The sequence below is a fragment of the Manihot esculenta genome, chromosome 12 (genome assembly GCF_001659605.2).
Source record: "Manihot esculenta cultivar AM560-2 chromosome 12, M.esculenta_v8, whole genome shotgun sequence".
In the NCBI taxonomy this organism is placed as follows: Eukaryota; Viridiplantae; Streptophyta; class Magnoliopsida; order Malpighiales; family Euphorbiaceae; genus Manihot; species Manihot esculenta.
Window position 1 is genome coordinate 25567862 of NC_035172.2, and position 22329 is coordinate 25590190.

The 22329-nt window shown below is 31.1% G+C and overlaps 4 protein-coding genes across 4 annotated transcripts; all 4 read right to left on the reverse strand.

Annotated features, from left to right (window-relative positions):
• Window positions 1-829: 829 nt before the first annotated feature.
• LOC122721346 lies at window positions 830-1741 on the reverse strand. The gene is made up of 2 exons (XM_043948689.1): window positions 1430-1741; window positions 830-960 (listed from the first exon to the last, which is right to left on the reverse strand). Exons 1-2 carry the CDS (start codon window positions 1658-1660, stop codon window positions 871-873), a joined length of 321 nt encoding a protein of 106 aa, XP_043804624.1. The 5' UTR covers window positions 1661-1741; the 3' UTR covers window positions 830-870.
• Window positions 1742-2210: 469 nt separating this feature from the next.
• LOC122725285 lies at window positions 2211-2695 on the reverse strand. Its single transcript, XM_043962322.1, has 2 exons — window positions 2495-2695; window positions 2211-2405 (listed from the first exon to the last, which is right to left on the reverse strand). The coding sequence occupies exons 1-2, from the start codon at window positions 2681-2683 to the stop codon at window positions 2211-2213; spliced, it is 384 nt and encodes a 127-aa protein (XP_043818257.1). The 5' UTR covers window positions 2684-2695.
• A 470-nt stretch (window positions 2696-3165) lies between these two features.
• On the reverse strand, window positions 3166-8183 carry LOC122725286. Its single transcript, XM_043962323.1, has 3 exons — window positions 7784-8183; window positions 3850-3958; window positions 3166-3768 (listed from the first exon to the last, which is right to left on the reverse strand). Exons 1-3 carry the CDS (start codon window positions 8059-8061, stop codon window positions 3166-3168), a joined length of 990 nt encoding a protein of 329 aa, XP_043818258.1. The 5' UTR covers window positions 8062-8183.
• A 596-nt stretch (window positions 8184-8779) lies between these two features.
• Window positions 8780-10549, reverse strand: LOC110627595. Its single transcript, XM_021773942.1, has 2 exons — window positions 9737-10549; window positions 8780-9625 (listed from the first exon to the last, which is right to left on the reverse strand). Exons 1-2 carry the CDS (start codon window positions 10547-10549, stop codon window positions 8780-8782), a joined length of 1659 nt encoding a protein of 552 aa, XP_021629634.1.
• Window positions 10550-22329: the final 11780 nt, after the last annotated feature.

Sequence of the window (22329 nt, forward strand, 5' to 3'; positions counted from 1 at the left end):
ACATTATCGTCGGATTATTGAGAAATTCTATATTTATCTCCACCTTTTTACAATATAAAATAAGACACTACAAAAAAAAGGGTCTATACCGGCGATTTTTTAGGCCTACGGCAGCGGTTATAACCGCCCCTACAATCAGTAGCGGCGGTTAGAGGAACCGCCGAACAACCGCCGGCAATGCCACCGTCTCTACAACGTAGCGGCGGTTTGTTGGTCCGACGGGTTAGGTGATTCCCGTAGCGGCGGTCTATTCCGCCTCTACGTCGCATTTGTAACTGAATCCATATTTGCCGGCAAAAATGTCGTAGCGACGGGCTTACCGGCGGTTGTAAACCGCCTCTATTATCATTCATAACTGGTTTTTGTATTTGCCGCCAAACAATTTGTAGTAGTGTATTTACCGGCCGAACGTGAATCGCCTCTAATATAATTTTGCAACAAAAATTTTTTCCGTGCCAAAATTTTGATCCTGCATATATTGGCTTTTTTTTTTCCTTGTATTTTCCAAACTATTACTTTATATATTTCATTAGTGTTGTGGGCTAATTTGCCACTAAAAATTGAAGGAGGGTTATAATGACTATGTGTTATATACCAATTTTTTTAATGGAATTATTTCCTTCATCAAATGAAAAAAGAACCAATTTAAATACATATATCAAATAAGTTAGAAAATGTACATAACAATCATTTAAAAAAAGAAGTCTATTTCATTAATGTGCAATAAAATTTACCCAATAATAATTGTTTTTGCTTTTCAAAAACACTATGAATTCAATTGGCCAAAAGAACTACTTTTCTTAAAAAAATCCTAAGTCAATGTGTCAAAAGCAGATGACTAAATTTCAAATAATCTTAAAAGCTAACCATCTAGATATCATCTCCTGGGTTATGACTTGAGTGTGATGAAATATTGTTTGGAGAACAATGATCTTGATTAATTGCTTCCTCATTAATTTCCTGCAAATAACAATAATAATATTTAATTTCAATACTAGAGAGAATAAAATATTACATTGTAAGAATGAATGAAATTTGCCAAGCCATAATAATAATAATAATAATAATAATAATAATAATAATAATAATAATAATAATAATAATAACAATAATAATATTTAATTTCAATACTAGAGAGAATAAAATATTACACTGTAAGAATGAATGAAATTTGCCAAGCCATAATAATAATAATAATAATAATAATAATAATAATAATAATAATAATAATAATAATAATAATAATCTTCTCAACTATCACGTGCAGTTCACATTTTCAACCAATATCACTATCAAAATAATATCAATTACTTATCTTGATTACTGCATTTCAAATTTTATACTTCAATACCTAAAAATCAAGACACCTACAATTAAATAGTCTAAATATTATATAACCAAAGATAAAGTTGCAAAAGATTATAAATACCTCTAGAGCACCAGGAAATGTCTTGGAAATCCATGCTTTCAAACCATTTAAAGTTGTTGTTACTGTGTCATAATTTTTAGTCACTTCTTCCAATTGCTTCTCAAGAAATTCAATTTTTTTGGATTGGACAAAATCCGAAGATTCATTTCTTGCTCTCTTTCTACCATAATAACTAGTTGGAGTAGGACCAAGTCCAACACCTCTCACCCTACCATTGTGTTCTTCTCCCATAACTTCTTGAAAAACTTGTTCATTCAATTCAGATGAATCAATTGAAGCATCTTGACTTCTTTCACTTATTAGAGCACGGGCTTTTTCCTAAAAAAATAATAATTTGAATAAGTAGAAGAATTTATAATTATTAAATACAAATGCTAAAATAAATTATACGTACAATCAGTTGTCTAACTTCATCATCAATATAAGTTCCATCATTTCTCTTGTGAGTTTCTTCATAAAGAGTCAATCTATCAGGCACTTGTCCATTTTCATCAATCTATCAATCAAATGGTTCAATCTATTATAACAAAATATAAACAATAGTATATGCAATTTTAAAATTCACTCTAACTACTCATACCATTTCAAATTTTTTCCTTGCAAAGCTTTTTCTTCCACAAGTATGTGCATTTTTCTTCTTCTTTGCATTTGCTTTGTTAATCTCACTTAACTTCTGAAAAAAATATAAATTCACAATAGAAAAAAAGAAACTTAATTCTAATAAGTAGACTTTAAATATATATATATATATATATATAAAAGAAGACTAGCATCTAAGTATTTACCATGAATTTACAAGGGTTGCCCATTGATCTTCCATAACACCCTCAGGTGCATTTTCTATGATTTCATCCTTTGTCTTTGATAGATCATAATTTTCTTGCTTCAAGTCACCTTTATAATCTCTCCATTTTTTGTTCAATGACTTTAAAATCCAATCATCGGTTGCCTGACTCGAAGGATATGAAAACCTTTGCTGAAAATAGATGTACACATGAAATAAATAATTATACAATAAAATTTTAACTTTAACATATATTAAAGTTGAATTTAGAAAAGTAATACCTTGACAATGTCCAACATCTTCTTTTTAAATGTAGAAAATGCTTTATCATTCCATTTTCTTATGGATATGGGTGCAAGTTGTCCATTTTTTGCAATAACTCCTAGAAAGGAAGTAAGGGCAGCAGCTTCTTTTGTCCAAGGAGTACCAAATTCGTCTACTCCGATGACGATCTTCTCATTTGTATCCATATTCCAAATGCTTTTCATCACAATTCTTCCTCGTTTTTTAAATCGATTACAATTTCCATCTTAATTAAAATTAAATCTATTAATTCTAAAAAAACTCATAATAACAATTAAATATCTGAAACAGAATACAGTACCCATGACAGCAGTAGAAACCAGAGACATGGTCACTATTCATTTAATTTTAATAGATACAATTACCAATCATTTCCAAGTTGTCATTTTCATAAGCTTGTGTGTTGGGTCGGTCATTTGTTTGTTGATCGCCTTCCACTTGCTCCTGAGTTTCTGAACTAGTTCGCACTGTTCTCAAACCTAGAATACTTCTACTTCTTTGAGACATTGTCTATGCTATTAAGAAATCAAAAATATAAGTTTACATACAATATTCTGTATATAAATAACATACAAGTGAAAATAAAATCATGGTAATTTTTAAAAAAAATCCTTTAATAAATAATAAAATTTAAAATCTTGAATATAATTTACACATAAATAATATCTTCTTCCCCTACATCATCCCTGACCCACTGTGGGTTTCCCTCAAAACTTGTAAAATGACTAATGTCATTTATAATATCAGTAGAATCATCTACTTCTTCATCTTTGCCCATGTCATACAAGTCTCGAGGTGTAACCTTTATAAATATATGCCAATTAGGACTATTAGGATCCTGCACATAAAATACTTGTTGAACTTGGGAAGAGAATACATAAGGATCATCATTTGCCTTCTCGCCAGTATGGATCAAGCGAGAGAAATTTACAAGGGTGAATCCAAATTCATCACACTTAATTCCAGCAGGATGATGAATATCATACCAATCACACCTAAATAAAACCACCTTAAAATTATCAAAATAATTTAACTCAATAATATCAGTTAATCTCCCAAAATATTCCAACCCTCCAGTTTCTGGTGTGTTAACAACCCCACTATTTTGTGTCAATCGTTGATCCTCTCGTGATAAAGTATGGAATCTAATTCCATTAATTATATAGCCAGAGAATCTCCTGACAACATTATTAGGACCTCTACCAATGCTCAAAATATCCTCTGCGATGGATGAATCAGAATTTGCCAAAACCTAAATATAAGATATAATATATTAATATAAAAGAAATTAAATAATTTTCATAACATGATAAAGCAAGCAAATTAGTCTTACCCTATTTCGAAACCAATCATGAAACTTTTCATTCAGTAGTTTATATATAGCACTATTGTCAAGACGTGTACCTCGTCTACGTCTTCTTTTTTCAAAATCAATGAACTCTCTACATTCAATAAAAAAATTAATGAAATATTTATCTATTTAAAATGTTAAATAGCTAAATATATCAAGAGATGTGTGAATATATGACGCGGAACCCTATGGCACAAGCCTCAAACCCACACGCACAAGTAGATATGGAATCCAAAGATCTGATAAACCCACCTCCTATGGCACCCCACACTTAGAGAAGCTGAAACACCAATGATTGAAGGATTTAGATGAGAATCTGACAAACGCCACAACAAATAGTTGATAAGTTAATCGAGATTCCTGGTGCAATTGATGAAAGCAAATCCTCACTCTCACTCAAAGCAATACACGCCAAAGGCATGAAAATAATTCTGATAATTTGATTTCAAAGCTACCTCTTACAATTGTTTCTTATCCTTATATAGTAAGGAGAAAAACAAATAAAACCCTAAGACACTCTTCTTGGGCCTGACTTAAACACATAAGACCCAAGCCCAATCACACACTAAAATAACATATAAGTATTAAAATATAAGCCCACAACATGGCCCAACACTCTAAAACTTAAAAGATAAAATATGGCCAGAATACAAGCCCAAACAAAACTAAAATAAAACAAGTGTTTAAATAATAAAACTAGCAAGCCCATCATAACAAAGTTGAATCTTCACAAAAGCCTTACTTGATCTTCACTTTAGGCTTTCCTTTATGTAGTTTTAGCCCATAGGTTTGATTAGGCTCCCTCAGCCTATGATTGCAAATGTTGCACCAAATCTGTCCCATATGAGTTAAAGCACGCCCTAAATATATATGGATTATATGAATATGATTTTGAACTACTCTTGGATCCATTGGAATGATATAAGTTTGCTCCACACCATTGTTAGAAATTTGTCCTATTGGATCCGTATCATTCCCTCTTTCTTTAGAAAAGATTCGTCCTCGAATCTTGCTGATATTTATGTCAAGAAGGAAAGCTTTAGGCACCCATGTATCTTCAAAGACCTCCTTTTGAATAGGTGGAAATAGTATAAAACTTTCATCATGGATGTTTTCATCAACAACCTGCACATCAAGAACAAATGAACTAGACATAAAAATATTAGTCATAGAAAGATCATGTGGATGTGACCCATTCTCCTCTACAACTTTCAAAATAGTCTTATTCACCTCCTCCACCTCATCAATCATGTGCTTCCCATGTCCACCATCATTCACAACCTCTTCTATAAGCTCATTAATGGAATTTTCAAGAATAACTACATTAGATGCATGCATTACAACTTCCTCTTCAATTTGAATCTCTATGGAAGTTGACATTGAAACTTTAGCCTCTTCTTTCTCCTTTTCTTTCTCCATCTTCCCTCCTTGAACTAGTCTTGATTCTTTTCCAGCCTCGTGACCCTCAAACTCACTCTTTTCTCTCATTTTTTCCACAGAACTCAAGCTCTCACTCTCCTTTGTAGCCAAGGCCGAAGCCTCCCTCTCCCTCTCCAGCATTTTTATGTGATCGGCATATACCTCTTGAGGCGATAAAGGAGCGAGTATAAGCTTCTGTCCTTCATGAGTGAAGGAGTACTTGTTATTGAGCCCATCATGTTGCACCTTTCTATCATATTGCCACGGCCTACCCAACAATATATGGCTTGCCTGCATAGGTACCACATCGCACAAGATCTCATCCTTATACCTACCAATAGAAAATGGTATAACCACCTGGCGTGTAACTCTGACCTCACCACATTCGTTCAACCATTGCAATCTGTATGGCTTAGGGTGTTTAATAGAAGCCAAGCCCAATTTCTCCACCATATACACACTAGCCACATTTGCACAACTACCTCCATCAATAATGACAGTACACACTTTTCCATTAACCAAACACCTAGTGTGAAATATGTTTTCCCGTTGTTCCAGGCTTTCTTCCTTAACCTGCATATTCAGAGCACGCCTAGCAACAAGCATCTCACAATGTGCAGCAAGCAACACATTATTAACAGACACATCCGAATCATCACAGTCATTATCGCAATTATGAGTTCTTTGAGGTATTCTTGTAGAAGCGGACGCTGGTGAGATATTCTGATCTTTACTCATCCTACCTTGAATCAACAAAGAACAAAGAGAACTAGCAAATATTGTGTTAGAAAGGAAAGCACTCAAGTGTCTGCACACTTACCACTCTTTTGCTGATTCTTCAATTGCACTTCAGAAACTAAGGTCAACCAACCAACCACAAGGTGCGTTTAATGAAACAAAAAAAAAAAAAAGAAAACCTAAAGAAAGAACGAAGCGGGCAAAAACTAGAAAGAAGACACTGACAATTTGAAAAGTAACACATGAACTAGGTTTTGTGCTACTTGAAAAATATTACCTAGAGTATAGCCACAAGCAAACAATACTCCAGCAATGTGAAGGAAGTAAAAGCAAGCTTAAACCAAAAAGAAACTTTGAATTGAAATAAAGACGAATCTGGACAAAAGTTTGAATTTAATTCACTTCAATGCAAATTAAATATGGATCTATTTAAATCTACCCAAAAAGGCAAGTATCAAAACACCACAAATAGAATAAAAATATATATATATAAATTTCTCTCAGATCATAAATATGGACGAAAATGGGCATTAAAAAAAAGAATTTGACACCAAATCGATTTAGATCCAATTGCCTTAAATGTGCACTTTAGGAAATAGGGAGAAATTCTTTTATCTCCTAATCTGGATTCAACCAAATTCAAAATTCAAAATTGATTCCCACAAATTACAGCAATCAATTGAGATAGGTAAGGCAATATGGACGAAAAAGGAAACATACCACAATTTCGGCCAGATCAATATAAATAAGGTAAAGGCGATTTTTGATTTTTGATTTTTTTTTTTTTTTTTGGATTTCGATCTTTTTTTTTTATATAACTAATAATCAAGAAGGTGCAGCCATGGACATACAAGCTTTCACCGAAAAGAACAAGAAAGACAAGGAAAACTCAAAAACCCCTAGATCCTAAGATAAATAAGAATTTACCTCACTTTGGCTCTGATACCAACTGACGCGGAACCCTATGGCACAAGCCTCAAACCCACACGCACAAGTAGATATGGAATCCAAAGATCTGATAAACCCACCTCCTATGGCACCCCACACTTAGAGAAGCTGAAACACCAATGATTGAAGGATTTAGATGAGAATCTGACAAACGCCACAACAAATAGTTGATAAGTTAATCGAGATTCCTGGTGCAATTGATGAAAGCAAATCCTCACTCTCACTCAAAGCAATACACGCCAAAGGCATGAAAATAATTCTGATAATTTGATTTCAAAGCTACCTCTTACAATTGTTTCTTATCCTTATATAGTAAGGAGAAAAACAAATAAAACCCTAAGACACTCTTCTTGGGCCTGACTTAAACACATAAGACCCAAGCCCAATCACACACTAAAATAACATATAAGTATTAAAATATAAGCCCACAACATGGCCCAACACTCTAAAACTTAAAAGATAAAATATGGCCAGAATACAAGCCCAAACAAAACTAAAATAAAACAAGTGTTTAAATAATAAAACTAGCAAGCCCATCATAACAAAGTTGAATCTTCACAAAAGCCTTACTTGATCTTCACTTTAGGCTTTCCTTTATGTAGTTTTAGCCCATAGGTTTGATTAGGCTCCCTCAGCCTATGATTGCAAATGTTGCACCAAATCTGTCCCATATGAGTTAAAGCACGCCCTAAATATATATGGATTATATGAATATGATTTTGAACTACTCTTGGATCCATTGGAATGATATAAGTTTGCTCCACACCATTGTTAGAAATTTGTCCTATTGGATCCGTATCAATATACTTACTGACGAAATGGCTCTATTGCATCAGAATGGCGTAACACATAACGATGTGCTTGTATCAATGATAAATCATCTAAAATGACATTCTCACCTTTTCCTATTGGTTTACCTAAACTAGAAAACAAGTATCTAACATTTTCATTTGGTGGATCGGGGTTTCTTAAGGGACGATTGAATCTAGACTCAACCCCTTGAAGATACCTTGAACAAAATGTTAAACTCTCTTCAGCTACATATCCTTCAGCAATCGATCCCTCAGGTTGGGCTTTATTACGTACCATTGATTTTAAAATTACAAATGACCTATAATCAAATGAAAAATTATAATTGTGCAAACATTGAGAAAGAAATTAATAAAAATGAAATATAAACATAATGTATGTAAGTACCTTTCTAAGGGATACATCCATCTGTATTGCACTGGACCACCCATTTTAGCTTCTTCCACCAAATGAATCATTAAATGAGGCATGATAGTAAAGAATGATGGAAGAAAAGTTTTCTCCATCTTGCAAAGTGTCAGTATGATTTGATTTTGAATTTTATCAAGATTTTTACTATCTATCACCTTCGAACATATTGATCTGAAGAAAGAAGCTACTTCGATGACAATTGAAATAACTTCTTTTGATGGACTACATGATTTTAATGCCACTGGAAGCAAGTATTGAATCAAAATATGGCAATCATGACTTTTAAGATTCACAACTTTATTCTCGTTCATTCTAACACACCTTGAAATATTGGAAGCATAACCATCAGGCATTTTAACATTTTGTAAAACACCACATAGGATATTTTTCTCTCTTTTTGTTAATGTAAAAGAGGCTGGAGGCAATCTATGTTTACCATTTGGACAATTTTGGGCATGCAATTCACTCCTAATGCCCAATTCCTCCAAATCAAGGCGAGCATTCAAGTTGTCTTTTGATTTACCAGCCACATTCAAGAAAGTGTCTAGAAAATTATCACACACATTCTTCTCAATGTGCATAACATCTAGATTGTGGCGTAGCAAGTTATGTTGCCAATATGGTAATTAAAAAAAATGCTTCTCTTCTTCCACCCTATTAATGAATCATCATTTCCTTCATTAGACCTTTTCTTCCTCTTTTTCATTTTTGATTGCTTGCCATATGTATGTTGAATTCTATCTAATTGATTCAACACATCACTACCATTCGCTCTTATAGGAGCTACCCGTAACTCATCAGTGGCATCAAAAAATTCAGCTTGTTTACGAAATATATGATCCTCGGGTAGCCACCTACGATGACCCATGTAACATTGTTTCTTGCTATTATTTAGCCATATTGAACTAGTGGACGAAGCACAACAAGGACATGCAAATTTTCCTTTAGTGCTCCAACCAGACAACATTGCTAAGGCAGGCAAATCATTTAATGTCCACATCAAAGCAGCACGCAAAGAAAACCTTTCTTTCTTAAAAGAATCAAAAGTTGAGACACCACTCCATAATTCTTTTAATTCAGAAATCAAAGGCTGTAAATAAATATCAATATCATTCCCAGGACTGTTTTTTCTTGGAATAATCATTGATAAGATAAATGAAGATTGCTTCATGCAAATCCATGGTGGAGTGTTGTAAGGAATTAGTACAACCGGCCATGTGCTATGACTAGTGGACATTATTCCAAAAGGACTAAAACCATCACTACACAAACCAAGCCTCACATTACGTGGCTCCGAAGAGAAATCAGGATAACGAGCATCAAAAGCCTTCCAAGCTTCTCCATCTGCAGGATGCCTTAATAATCCATCCTTATTACGTCCATCTTCATGCCACCTCATTTCCTTAGCAGTTTCAGCAGAAGCATATATCCGCTGTAGTCTTGGAATTAATGGAAAGTAACGCAATACTTTAACCGGCTTTTTATTTGTTTTATTACTCTCATTATTCCCTTTATTTATTTTCCATCGTGAAGATCCACAAACTTTACAAGATTCCTCATCCTTATTCTCACCCCAAAATAACATACAATCATGTTCACAAGAGTGGATTTTCTCGTAATTTAAACCTAATGCTTGAATTATTTTTTTGGATTCATAAACAGATTTGGGTAAAGTTGTTCCATCAGGAAATGCATCTATTAGTAACTCAAGAAGCATACCAAATGATTTTCTTGTCCATCCATTCAAGCATTTTAGGTGGTATAAATGAATCAGAAATGAAAGTTTAGAAAAGTTCTTACACCCTGGATATAACTCTGCATCCACTTCTTTTAAAAATTTATGAATATCACTAGTTTCTCTATTTGATGTTTCATCTAATTGCTCATTACCAATTGGATTATTTTGGGGCTCCTCAATGCCATCTCCTAAGCTAGTTTCTATGACATTCGCGTCCATTAGCGTGTCATTAATAGATGGAAGATTATCACGCAAGGCATCCTGCAATAACTCTACCATATTATCACGTAACCTAGGAGGATTTAAGGTATGAGGACTGGGAACATGTTCAATTTCATTTCTATGGGAAATATCTAAAGGACAAGATGTATCACCCATATTAGAAGGTAACTCCTCCCCATATAATATCCAAGTAGTGTATCCCCTCATAAAACCATCACAAATTAAGTGCTCTCTAACAATTTCAAGAGTTTGTTGTGAACAATTAACACACCGAATACATGGACACATTATTTTTCCATTACTAAAAGCATTACGCATGGCAAATTGAAGAAAATCTCGAACCCCATCCTTATAAGCAGTAGTAAATCTAGGCTGATTTAACCAACTCTTATCCATTTGTAATATTTTTTTGTCAAAAATGACAATACCTAAATAAAAATTCAGAATCACATAATTAATTTTCATTAAAGTGTACGAAGCAAAAAAAATAATGTATTACTACATTTCATTTAACAAATGTAAATTTATAAACAAAGGACAAAGAATTAAATTTATTATTTTTAATTTAATATTATTTTTTATTAATTTAAACCTAATGCTTGAATTATTTTATTGGGCTTTATAGTCTTTTTTTAGTTTAATATTATCTTTCAATAATTGAATTTGTAGTATTAAAACTCTATGAATAATAGTAGTAAATAAATTACAATAAAAAATGAAAACATGTGTGAACTAGCATACTACAACTGCCTTAGTTGGATTGCTTTACCTATCATTAATTTATTATTATTTTAAAAAACATACTTTATAACACGTGAACTTTATGTAAGCCACACTTTTAATTTAAAAATACATTAAGCAATAAAAAACAAACACATAATTAAGCTCTAATTACTCCAAAAGCTATCATTGCCTAGATATGTTAGAAAAGAAGGGAAAGTTAAGCTTAATACAATCTAATGCAACCTGTAAACGGATAAACCTCTAAAAAGACATTGCATGTTGAAACAAAGATAAGGTTCTGCATCTGTAAGCCACTGCAGCACATCTGATATAATTTTATTATTATTATTATTATTATTATTATTATTATTATTATTATTATTATTATTATTATTATTATTATTATTATTATTATTATTTTACATACAAAAAGATTTTATTAAATAAAGGGACGTACAGCTTAAAGTTGCTTAAGAGAAAAAGCAACCACAGAACTACAAGTTTTCAACAAAACAAGAAAAACAGAGTAATCCAAAGCATGAGTTCAAGCTGTTTCTAAGTAGACCTTTAGTTACATGTTAATAATGGAAACAAAAACCAATATGATATTAAAGGACTAAGTGCTGGGAATTTAATTATGAGGAGCTCCAAATACTTGATTTTAATTGAATCAACTAGTTTGTCATTTTGGATGAGCTTCTCCTTAAAGATCTGATATATTTTTATTGATATCCTTACTAAACTAGTCATTAGGTGATGAGAAGTACAAGAAACAAACTATGGGTGTACATAATTGGTTTGAACCCGACAAAATCAATCCCCATGTTTTTGTACTTTATTAATTATACTTTTTAATTTAAATGCTATAATTTTGTTGTTGTAACAGCCCGGCCCTTCTCGCACGGCACTGTTACCACTCACAGCCCGTGACCTTCCTCTGGGCCCAGCCACTGTGAGCAGCTCTTAACATCCCTTCACCCTCACGGGTTCCAGGCAGGATTTGTCCCTCGGGGGAGCCATTACGGCCCGCCCTAGCCCGAGTGGATTTGGCCCAAGAATGTAATAACCGGCTAGACTCCGGTATCGGAATTCCTACCCGGGTCGACTTAAGGCCGCCGGGACCCGTAGCAAGCCTAACATAACCTGTAAACATGTTTAATCCCATACATGATCAACCATAAACATAAAAAAAAAAGATAAAACTTTTCTCCATACATACTGTCATCAACTAACTCAACCTGTGCGTACTCTGTACATATACATAACATAGTCCCTCTGTGGGATCTCATCATGCCTCAAAGGCAAAACAATCTGTGTTGAGTTAGTTTACATAAACATCATAACATAAGATCATGTACATACAAAAGGGATTAACAATATACTGTGGTCAAGCACAACTCTATCCTCAATAACCTCATTACATAACATACTGAATATTTTTACATTTTTCGGGTCGTTACAGTTGTGTTCTTAGCTATAGTAAATTTTAGTTTTTGTATATACAACTAAAAAGTAGAGAACACATTTGTTCACACCTATTTTTCAACACCGATAAAGCAAACCAACAAATCTCATAAAATCAAATTAAATTCTAAGCAAAAATATAAAACAAAATCAGATACCAAGTAACAAACTTGCGAAAGATTATAAATAAAATTGAGAGAATTACCGTCAAAATATAGAAGCAAAAGGTGAAACCCAAACTTAATTTTGGTTGATCGGTTCCGAAATTGTACTCGACGCCAAAAATTTTAGGGATTCTAAAGCCAAAACTTGAACATAAGATAAAGGCAAAGGCATCAAAATCAATAATTAACTGAATAATCTAAAAATAAAACCATAAAACCTAACTCACAGATAAAAAGATTGGAGAATCTAGAAGCACAAATACCTTTATAGCTTAAGCAATGGACGTGGATTTATAGTGATGATTTCTGCGTTAGGTTAGATGGAAGAATTTGAAGCAGATAATGAAAGTAAGACAAGTGGTGAATGAGGGTCGGCTTTTAGTGGTGGTTGAAGAAGACTCTCTTGCTCATGGTGAATTACAGAGACGTTCGATGGTGGTGGCAGTTCAATCGGTTTCAATTTTGTGTTAAGGGTTTATTTTGCTTTTTCAGTTCAAGGGTTTTTCACTCAAAATAATATTATTTTATTTAGTAATATTAATTATTAGAGCTGAAAAAAAAAGTACTGCGAAAACTCATCACTTTTTTTTGATATAGCGCGAAAACTCATCCCGCCAAGCCAAAAAAAAAAAGAAAATTATAGACCGCCGTCTGGCATAATTTTTTGGCCGCTATCTAGCGGCGGTTATAGTGTACGCTGCTACCTAATGCTGCTAATAGGTATCAAGAAGTTTATAGAGATGCTCCTTAAAACCGCCGCTACTTGAACGCCGGTATAGACCCTTTTTTTTGTAGTGAGAAGGACCACAAAAATAAAGTTACACTATTCTCTGACACTAAAGTTTTAAACAATTTATTGCATTCCCTCTATTTGTCGATTCTAACTCGAATATCGAAATGATTGTCATGGATATCCACTATCACCTTACGTTTTCTTTCTTGCAAATTATAGCTAAACATACAGTAGCTTCACTCCAGCCACGTCATTAATCCATCTCAGCAATATCAATTATAAAGATTACAATTAATAAACTTATTAGATTATACCATTAAATTTAAATAAAATTTAAATTAAAATAAAATATTAAATAATTGTAAATTTATTTTTTATTTTTTAATCGACATAATAAAAATAATTATGAAATTTATCCAATAAAATTTCAATTGTAAAAAATTACTATTGATAATATGGTTTTAATTTTTATATTATTAATTTTTTTACAATATATAATAGATTTTAAATTCAAATGAAGAATAATCTATTTAATTTAAAGTTTTTTTTTAAGTATTTAAAGTTTTTAAACGTTAATAAATTTATATATCTTATTATTTTCTTAATTAATTTTTAAAACTAATTTAACAAATAAAAAAAAATCTTCTTTCCAATATATAATATAGATAAATTATACAAATTAAAAAAATAAAAATATTTAAGCGAAATAATTTTTAAATTATTAATTCACTAAAAAATTAGTGATTTTATATACTTTTTATTTTAACTTTTTTATTTCACTAATATTTTTATTATTCATTAATTAAATTCAACTTTTTATTTTAATTTATACTTTAAAAATATAAATTTATTATTTTAATAATCTTCTTAATATTTATCTAATATTTAAATATGTTATTTTAATATTTTTTATTTTAAAATTAATTTAATGGTATTTAAATTAATTTAGATTTTTACTTTAGATAAACTCTAAAATTAATTTAAAATAATAAAATTATAATCTAATATATATTCTTATTTAAAAATTTTAATCTTATTATATTTTTATATAACTTGTAAGGTTTCTTAACTAATTAAATTAATTTAAAAAATACAATTATCATTTATTTTAAAAATTAAATTTTAAATAATAAAATGATCGACTACTTAAATAATTAAATTAATTAATTTATAAATAATTTAAAAATTTAAGGACATCATAGAAAATTTCATTATTCCCTTTCTTCCCGTATATATAAATCCGGGTGCTTATAATACGAATAAGGAAATATCATGATACTTTAAAAATTTTAAATGAAAAATTTTAAATCATCACAAATCAAATTATCATAAATTAATTCAAAACTTACGAGATAAGAACTATATTTAAAAAATATGGGAGAATAATGAAATAAGTCTATTCAATATATGTGGACGCGCAATACAATTTTAGATCGTGTAATATATATATATGGCCAAATTGTATTTAGAGCAATTTTGTTATTTTGGTATTTTAGTATTTTATGGGATTTGTTTTAAATTAATTTGACTCATATTAGAAGTCATATTCGTGCACCTCATTTTGGATGGAAATTTCTCCACAACAATTTAGGAAAATGATTTTTAATGTAATATAGGTTTAACTATTTGACTAAATACCCTTTCTATATTGTAATTACACCTTCTTACAATAAAATTAGGGTTTGGAAACTATAAAAATACCCTTAAGGTTTAACCTTAAGGCATTGTAATATGAATCTCTTCCATACTTAGTTAATTTATCAAGATTTTTGTGCTATTTTCGAAACTGAAATCGCTTGATTATCTATCTTCCTAATTATATTGATTGGTTAGGCATGTAGTAGAGCAATTAATCTTTGGTTGATTATATATGTTTCTAATCATATTGGTTGGTTAGAAGTGTGTTAGAGCAAACTTTGCTCTATTATCTATATTTCTAATAACATTCGTTGGTTAGTGATGTAATAGAACAACTTTCTGAAAAATATCTTTGCTTTGTTTTTTGTCAAGTTGTGTGACGAGATTTTTATCACATATTGATCTTAAATTCTGTATCAGTTGGTATCAGAGCACGGTAAAAAATAAATTCTTATTTATCTATATTTATTTGTTTCGTAAGTTTTTTTTATCTATCTTATTATTTTTTTATTTTAGTTTATCTTATAGTTTCTCTCAAAAAATATTTCAATTATATTTATGTAAAAAAAAAATTTATTTCAGTAGTGTGATTTGTTTTAAAAAAAATAAGAGATAAAGTGTGATTTGTTTTAAAAAAAGTAAGAGATAAAAAAAAAAAAGAAGAGTGAAAAAAATGTTTCAATTGTTTGATTTAAAAAAAAATAAAAAAATATCAAAATTTAGTGTTTTATTCGTGTGATACTAAATTCAAAGAGAATCCCATATATGTTGATTTTTTTCTTGTTATTACGGTTGAAGATTCATTGACGAATCTTTTCGAAGAATGATATAATAATACGAGTAAAGAAGTAACACGATATTTCAAAGATTTAAAATGAAAATCTTCAAATTATAACAAATCAAATTATCTTTGATTAATTCAATATTTACAAAATAAAAATTATATTTGGAAAGTATGGGATAATAAGAAAATAAGTAACAAACTGTTAAATATATATGGACACAATTTCAAGAGTGATTTAATTAAATCAATAATTATTTTCTATAATTTTAATAATTTAACTTTTTTTTTATTATCATGCAATTTTTTTTTTTGAGCTGATGATGCAAAAATTCTTAACAAGCAGAAAAAAAATATATATCAACCCATACATGTATATTTTCCTATTAATGGTTAATATTTTAAAATTATAACTATACTTTTGATTAAATATTTAATTTTTTTTGTTTACTTTGTAAATACTAATCATTGATCATTCATCACTAATAATTGATTATTAATTAGTGAAAAAAATTAATTGCATCCACTTAAACAAGTAAAAAAATCTTGCAATTATCATTTTATGGAGATTAAAAGAAGATGATTGTGTATTTACTTGGTGCGTGGATCTCTCGGATACCAAAACATTAAAAATGTGATTTGATAGTTTAAAAAAAAAAAAAAGGTTTTAATAATAATAGAAACGAAATGGCGTTCAAACTAAGCAAACTTGTTTTTTTTTTTTTTTTGCAATGGAAACTAAGCAAACTTATAACGTGCGATTTAATAATGGAGAATATTAGTTGTTTATCTCCGCTACCTTTTCAGTGTTCTTTCTACAATTTCCCATGCATCCAAATTATAATTCTTAATTAAATAATTTATAGAAGAGTTAATTTACAAAAACATTCTATACTTCACCTTGTATTTTTTTCTGTAAATTAAACTTTAATTTTTTAAAATTATTTCAATTATATATTAATGATACCAGTAAAAATTTAACAAAATTATCAATATCATTCACCACCACGTTAACATTATAAAAAAATTTTATATTTTACTTTTATTGTAATTCAATCCTATATTTTTATTTTTTTTCAATTAAATTCTATCTTTTTAATATTTCATCAAATACACTCTATCACTTTTGTATAATTTAAAACTTCTAAAATTATCAACTTACTTTTTTTTATTATTAAATATATTTAATAATTACTATTTATATTTTTAATTTTTATCAATAATTTTATAATAATAATTTATTTTTATATATTAAAATTTTTATTAATCAATTTTTTTTAAATTTATTTAATATACTTACTATTTAAAATAATATTTAATATAATTCAGTTTAAAAATATTAAAAATAATAAAAATAATTTTTTAAATGCTTTTTATTAAATTATTCTCTTAACTTTCAAATTAAGTGTTAATCCAACACTTTTTTTTAAAATTATATTAATATTTAAAATGAATTTTAAAAAATTAATATATATAAATTAAGTATTTAATTGCCTACCCTTCCTTATTAAATAGTTAAAAAAATATATAATTTATTTAAAATTATAAATTCAATCTCCATTTTTCTACCATTTAAAAAAATTATTAATAAAATAGATAATTATAAAAAAAATTATATATTTTTAATTTTTATTATAATTATATTTTAAAATTTTAAATTATTATTATTTTATTCTAAAATTTATTATCAAGTGACGTGACAATTTTATTAATTTTTAATTATATTGAAATATAATTAGAATAATTTTAAAAAATCAAATTTTAATTAAAAAAATAAAGTATGTAATTACAATAAAATTAAAAATATAAAAAAAAATTTTACTATTAACTCTTTATAAAATAATTAAAAAAATTACAATAACCGAAGTAAGAAAAGTGATAAAGGTGAGCAATAACAAAACATGAGTTTATGCCGATTATATAATTACTATTTTTTAAATTTTTATTCACTTTATTTTTTTAAAGGTATTAAGAAATATAATTTTTATTAATTTTTTAGTTTAAAATTAAATTTTATTAAATATTAAAAAAATATTTTAAAAATAAAATTAAATAAGATTATAATAGTGAATTTATATATTATTATAATTTAAAAAAGAAAAATAAATAATAATTTAAAAATAATAAAAAAAGAAAAATGAACAGAAGTTATGGGACAAAGGTAATATTTTCTTTATTAATTAAAGTGTCGTAAAATATAAGAAAAAAATACCAAATAAATGTAGCCAGAATCTAATACAATAACACAACTTAACTTATTATTCAATCCAGCCATTAAAAAAATAATAGTATGTTGAGCCCTAGCTAATATTTTATTTATCTCATCATTAATTGTATGTATATATAAGAAAATAATGGTGACAAAGTTTTCACTAATAAAAATTCAAGATTTTATAGTAATTATAATTAAGTCCATTTATTTATGAAAAATAATTTATAATTAAAAGTTATTTTTTATAAAAAATATTTTTAACAATTAATTTTAATTTACAATATATTAATAAATTTATATATAAAAATCTTTATTTTAAGGTGGAGAATTTTTAAAAAGAGAAAGTAAATTTTTTTAATTTTTTAATTAAAAAATATTTTTTAATAACTAAATTTAACAAAACAGAAAAATTAAAGCCTCCCCTCGTACCTTTTTTTTCTTATGAGATTCTACGTGGAGTTATTATTAGTGGAAAATAGAACATAGAAAAATACCGTTGGAGATGAAAGTTAAAAGAAAATGAAATTTTGTAGAAAAAAAAAAAAAAAAAAAAAAAAGAGAGAGAGAGAAGAGAAAAATTCCAGTGAAGAAATTGTAAAATGGTCCCATAGGTAATCTTTTGAATATGGTCCCAATCCCAAAAGACACAGGGCGGGGCTCAGGTCCGCCATGGAAGTTAGGGATCGTTGGGTGGCTCCGTTTTGTCGGAAACCCTAAAGCCGAAAGCTGGAGCAACCACTGGACCTATCTTCCGAGATGCAAAATCAAGAAGCAGAGGGCAGAAAAACCACAGCCACGTGCATAAAACAAAACATAAAAAAATATCATATATACATATAAATTACACAAAAGTTATATGTTTTTTATGATGATAATGTAATGAAATATGTATTAAAAAAATTTGTTCATTTTAAAAATAATTAGGAGTAATAACTTATTAAATTTTAATAAAATAAAAGAAGTGAAAAAAAAATATTGTGAAAAATAAAATAAAAGTTATTAATGTATAATATTATATCACGATCGCCCAAAATGAATAATTAGTTATCACTATGATATAGGTTTACGTGACAAGAGTTTAATAGGTTAAAAATACTTAAATACCCGAATTATTGTCAAGATTCATCCTCTTTTGAATAGGGTGAGCCTTAACATAAAATTATCATTAGCAGGCACAATCCAACGTGCTCTCGTTGCACCTATAATCATGGAATTCCCGATCAGTTAACCCGGCAGAATCCCTTATCAGGTTAGTCGGCCACATCATCGTTGGATCATCAGGAGATGCTATATTTATCTATATCTTCTTACAGTATAAAAGGAGAACGATCACAAAAGCAAAGATATGTTATTCTTTTACACTACTCAAGTTCTAAGCAATTCATTATTTTCACCATATCCTCCAATATACTGACTTAAGTCTCGGAGTGGCTGTCGTAGGCACCCACCACCTCACATTCTCTTTCTTGCATGTCTAAGCCAATCACAGAACAACTTTGTTTTTCAACTACATCATTTGGTTCAACTGCTAGAAGATCCATTGAATCATCTCTGTTCATTTGGATTACGATCAGTCTCTTATTATTTTCCTCGTAAAAAGAAATCTCTCTCTTTTCTCTCTCAAAATGACCGGTAGTTCACAAGCTGCTGCTAATATTACTACCAATGAGGGCGCATTGTTTCTTCCACCAATTCTAGCGGGTAAAGCACGCCTTCAATAGTCAATGAAGCAGATCTCAACAACTTGACCAACGAGCATATGCTCGAACACATTCAGAAATTATATGCTACGCTCGAGCAGTGCAAGGCTCGGGGGAAGGCATCAGTCACGGCTCCTAGGAAAAAGGAAGAAGCCCCCATCGACACTCCGAGGACTCGTATAGAGGTGGTTAAGAGACAGTCCAAAGGAAATGTCAGGGTCGAAGAAGATGAAGCAGACAATGCTCCAAAAGGTGCAGATTGGAAGCTGGTATGTGTTGTTCAAAGGTATCATAAGGAATAAGAGGAGGACTTTAGCATGGAGGATGCCTCGCCTATTTTACACTACTCAAGTTCTAAGTAATTCATTACTTTCACCATATCCTCCAGTATATTGACTTGAGTGTTGGAGTGGCTGTCGTAGGCATCCACCACCTCATGTTCTCTTTCTTGCATGTCTAAGCCAATCACAGAACATCTCTGTTTTTCAACTACATCATTTGGTTCCACTGCTAGAAGATCTATTGAATCATCTCTGTTTATTTGGATTACAATCGATCTCCTATTATTTTCCTCGTAGAAAGAAATCTCTCTCTTTTCTCTCTTAAAATGAAAGGTAGTTCACAAGTTGCTGATAATATTGCTACTAATGGGGGCGTCATCGTTTCTTCCACCAATAGTAGTGGACAAAGCACGCCTTCAATGGTCAATGAAGCAGATCTCAACAACTTGACCAACGAGCATATGCTCCAACACATTCAGAAATTATATGCTACTCTTGAGCAGTACAAGGCTCGGGGGAAGGCATCAGTCACGACTCTCAGGGAAAGGGAAGAAGCCCCCATCGACACCCTGAGGACTCGTATAGAGGCAGTTAAGAGACGGTCCAAAAGGAAGGCCGGGGTCGAAGAAGATGAAGCAGACAATGCTCCAAAAGGTGTGGATTGGAAGTCGGTACATGCTGTTCAAAGGTACCAGAAGGAATAAGAGGAGAACTTTAGCATGGAGGATGCCTCGCCTCTTTCAGAAGAAATCTTAGCAGAAACATTCCCAGTGAAGTTTAGGCTATCTAGCTTGGATAAGTATGATGGAACAGTGGATCCCAAAAGCCACCTGGCGATCTTCAGAATGACCATGCAGCTTCAGGACGTCAACGACTTTGTATTATGCCGAGTGTTTCTATCAATACTTACAAGTTTGGCTTAGAAATGGTACCAATATCTGAGCCCAAGTTTAATTCAAAACTTTACACAGTTTGCTATATTATCTAAATCTCGATTTATTACTTGTATACCTCCCATAAAACTCTCCTCTGACTTGGGGAAGATCCGCCAAGCAGAGGGTGAGTCTTTAAATAGCATTATCTCATGGTTCAATGTCGAGGCTATACATATGGAAGAATTAAATTACGAGATAGCGTGTGAAGTATTAAAGAAAGAAACACGCAATGTCAATTTCATGAACTCCTTAATAAAAAATCTGGCCGCAATGAATCAACAGTTGATAGACAAGCCCAGAAGTATATTAAGTTGGATGACGAAATCTAAGCACTAAGGGAGAACAACAGGGTGAACCATAACCAAATTCAGAAGCCAGAGAGGTGAAGGCATGAAGGAGACAACAAGAGTTACCCCGTCTCCCGAAGAAAGGACGACTAGAGTAAGTATAAAAATGATAATCTGTTAAATGACTCACTATAATACCCGGCTAGACTCCGGTATCGGAATTCCGACCGTCCAATGGAATCCCGAGTGTCGGGGACCTCTAGAATGGTAAAATTATGTTTTTATAAAATTTTTTAATGTATTTTATGTTTTTAATCAAGAAAGAAAATGAGTTTTTGCATGAAAATGATCTTGGAGGAAGACCCAGGTTCGGCTGCCAACCTCAAGTTTGGCCGCCGAACATGCATGCGCTTCGGGAGTGCTTTAGGCCCCCGAAAGCATAAGTGAGGGAAGTCCAGGTTCGGTCGCCGAACCTCATGTTCGGCCGCCGAATATGGCATGCATGCGGAGGCACGTTCGGCCCCCGAATGTGGCCTGGCCAGCCACCTATAAAAGGGTCCCTTAGCCGAAACGGGTGAGCTTTTCTCCCCATTTTCGGCCAAGGTGAGCTCTCCGCCGTCCCTCACCGATCTTGAGTTTCTTCCTTCCATTCTTCATGATTTTTATGAGTTTGCAACTTTGTTTTGAAGATTTTCAAGTATAAAGCAAGTTTTGGAGCTTTGAAGTTCAAGGAACTCAATCTCACCCATCTCCGAGCTAGGGTCGTTTTCCTCTCGATCTTCAAGAGGTAAGGGCCGATCTTGAGCTCACTATATGTTTTAAACAAGTTTTAAGTTGTTTCATGAAGTACGAATGCATGTTCAGGTTGTTTTGAATTTATGGGTTTAATGTGTGTTTTTGAGCAATGTGGATATGTTGATGTGTTGTAGATGGGGTTTAGGATAGTTTGAAGCCCCTAGGAGCTTATGTATGTGTTTAAGCATGTTTTGGTTGAGCTATATACATGATTAAAGGTTTTGGGAGGCAAATGTGCATGTTGGAGCTGAGTTTCTGCCACTTTGGAGAAACTCAGGTTCGGCCGCCGAAGGAACTTTCGGCCGTCGAACCCGCTTGTGGAAGCAGCCTTCGGCTGCCGAAGCCTGCCCCCGATAGAGGACTTTCGTCTCTGGAGGGCAGTTTCGGCCGCCGAAAGTGCCGCCGAGCATGCATGAGTTTCGTCTCTGTCTGGGAGTTTCGGCCGCCGAAGGTGCCGCCGAAC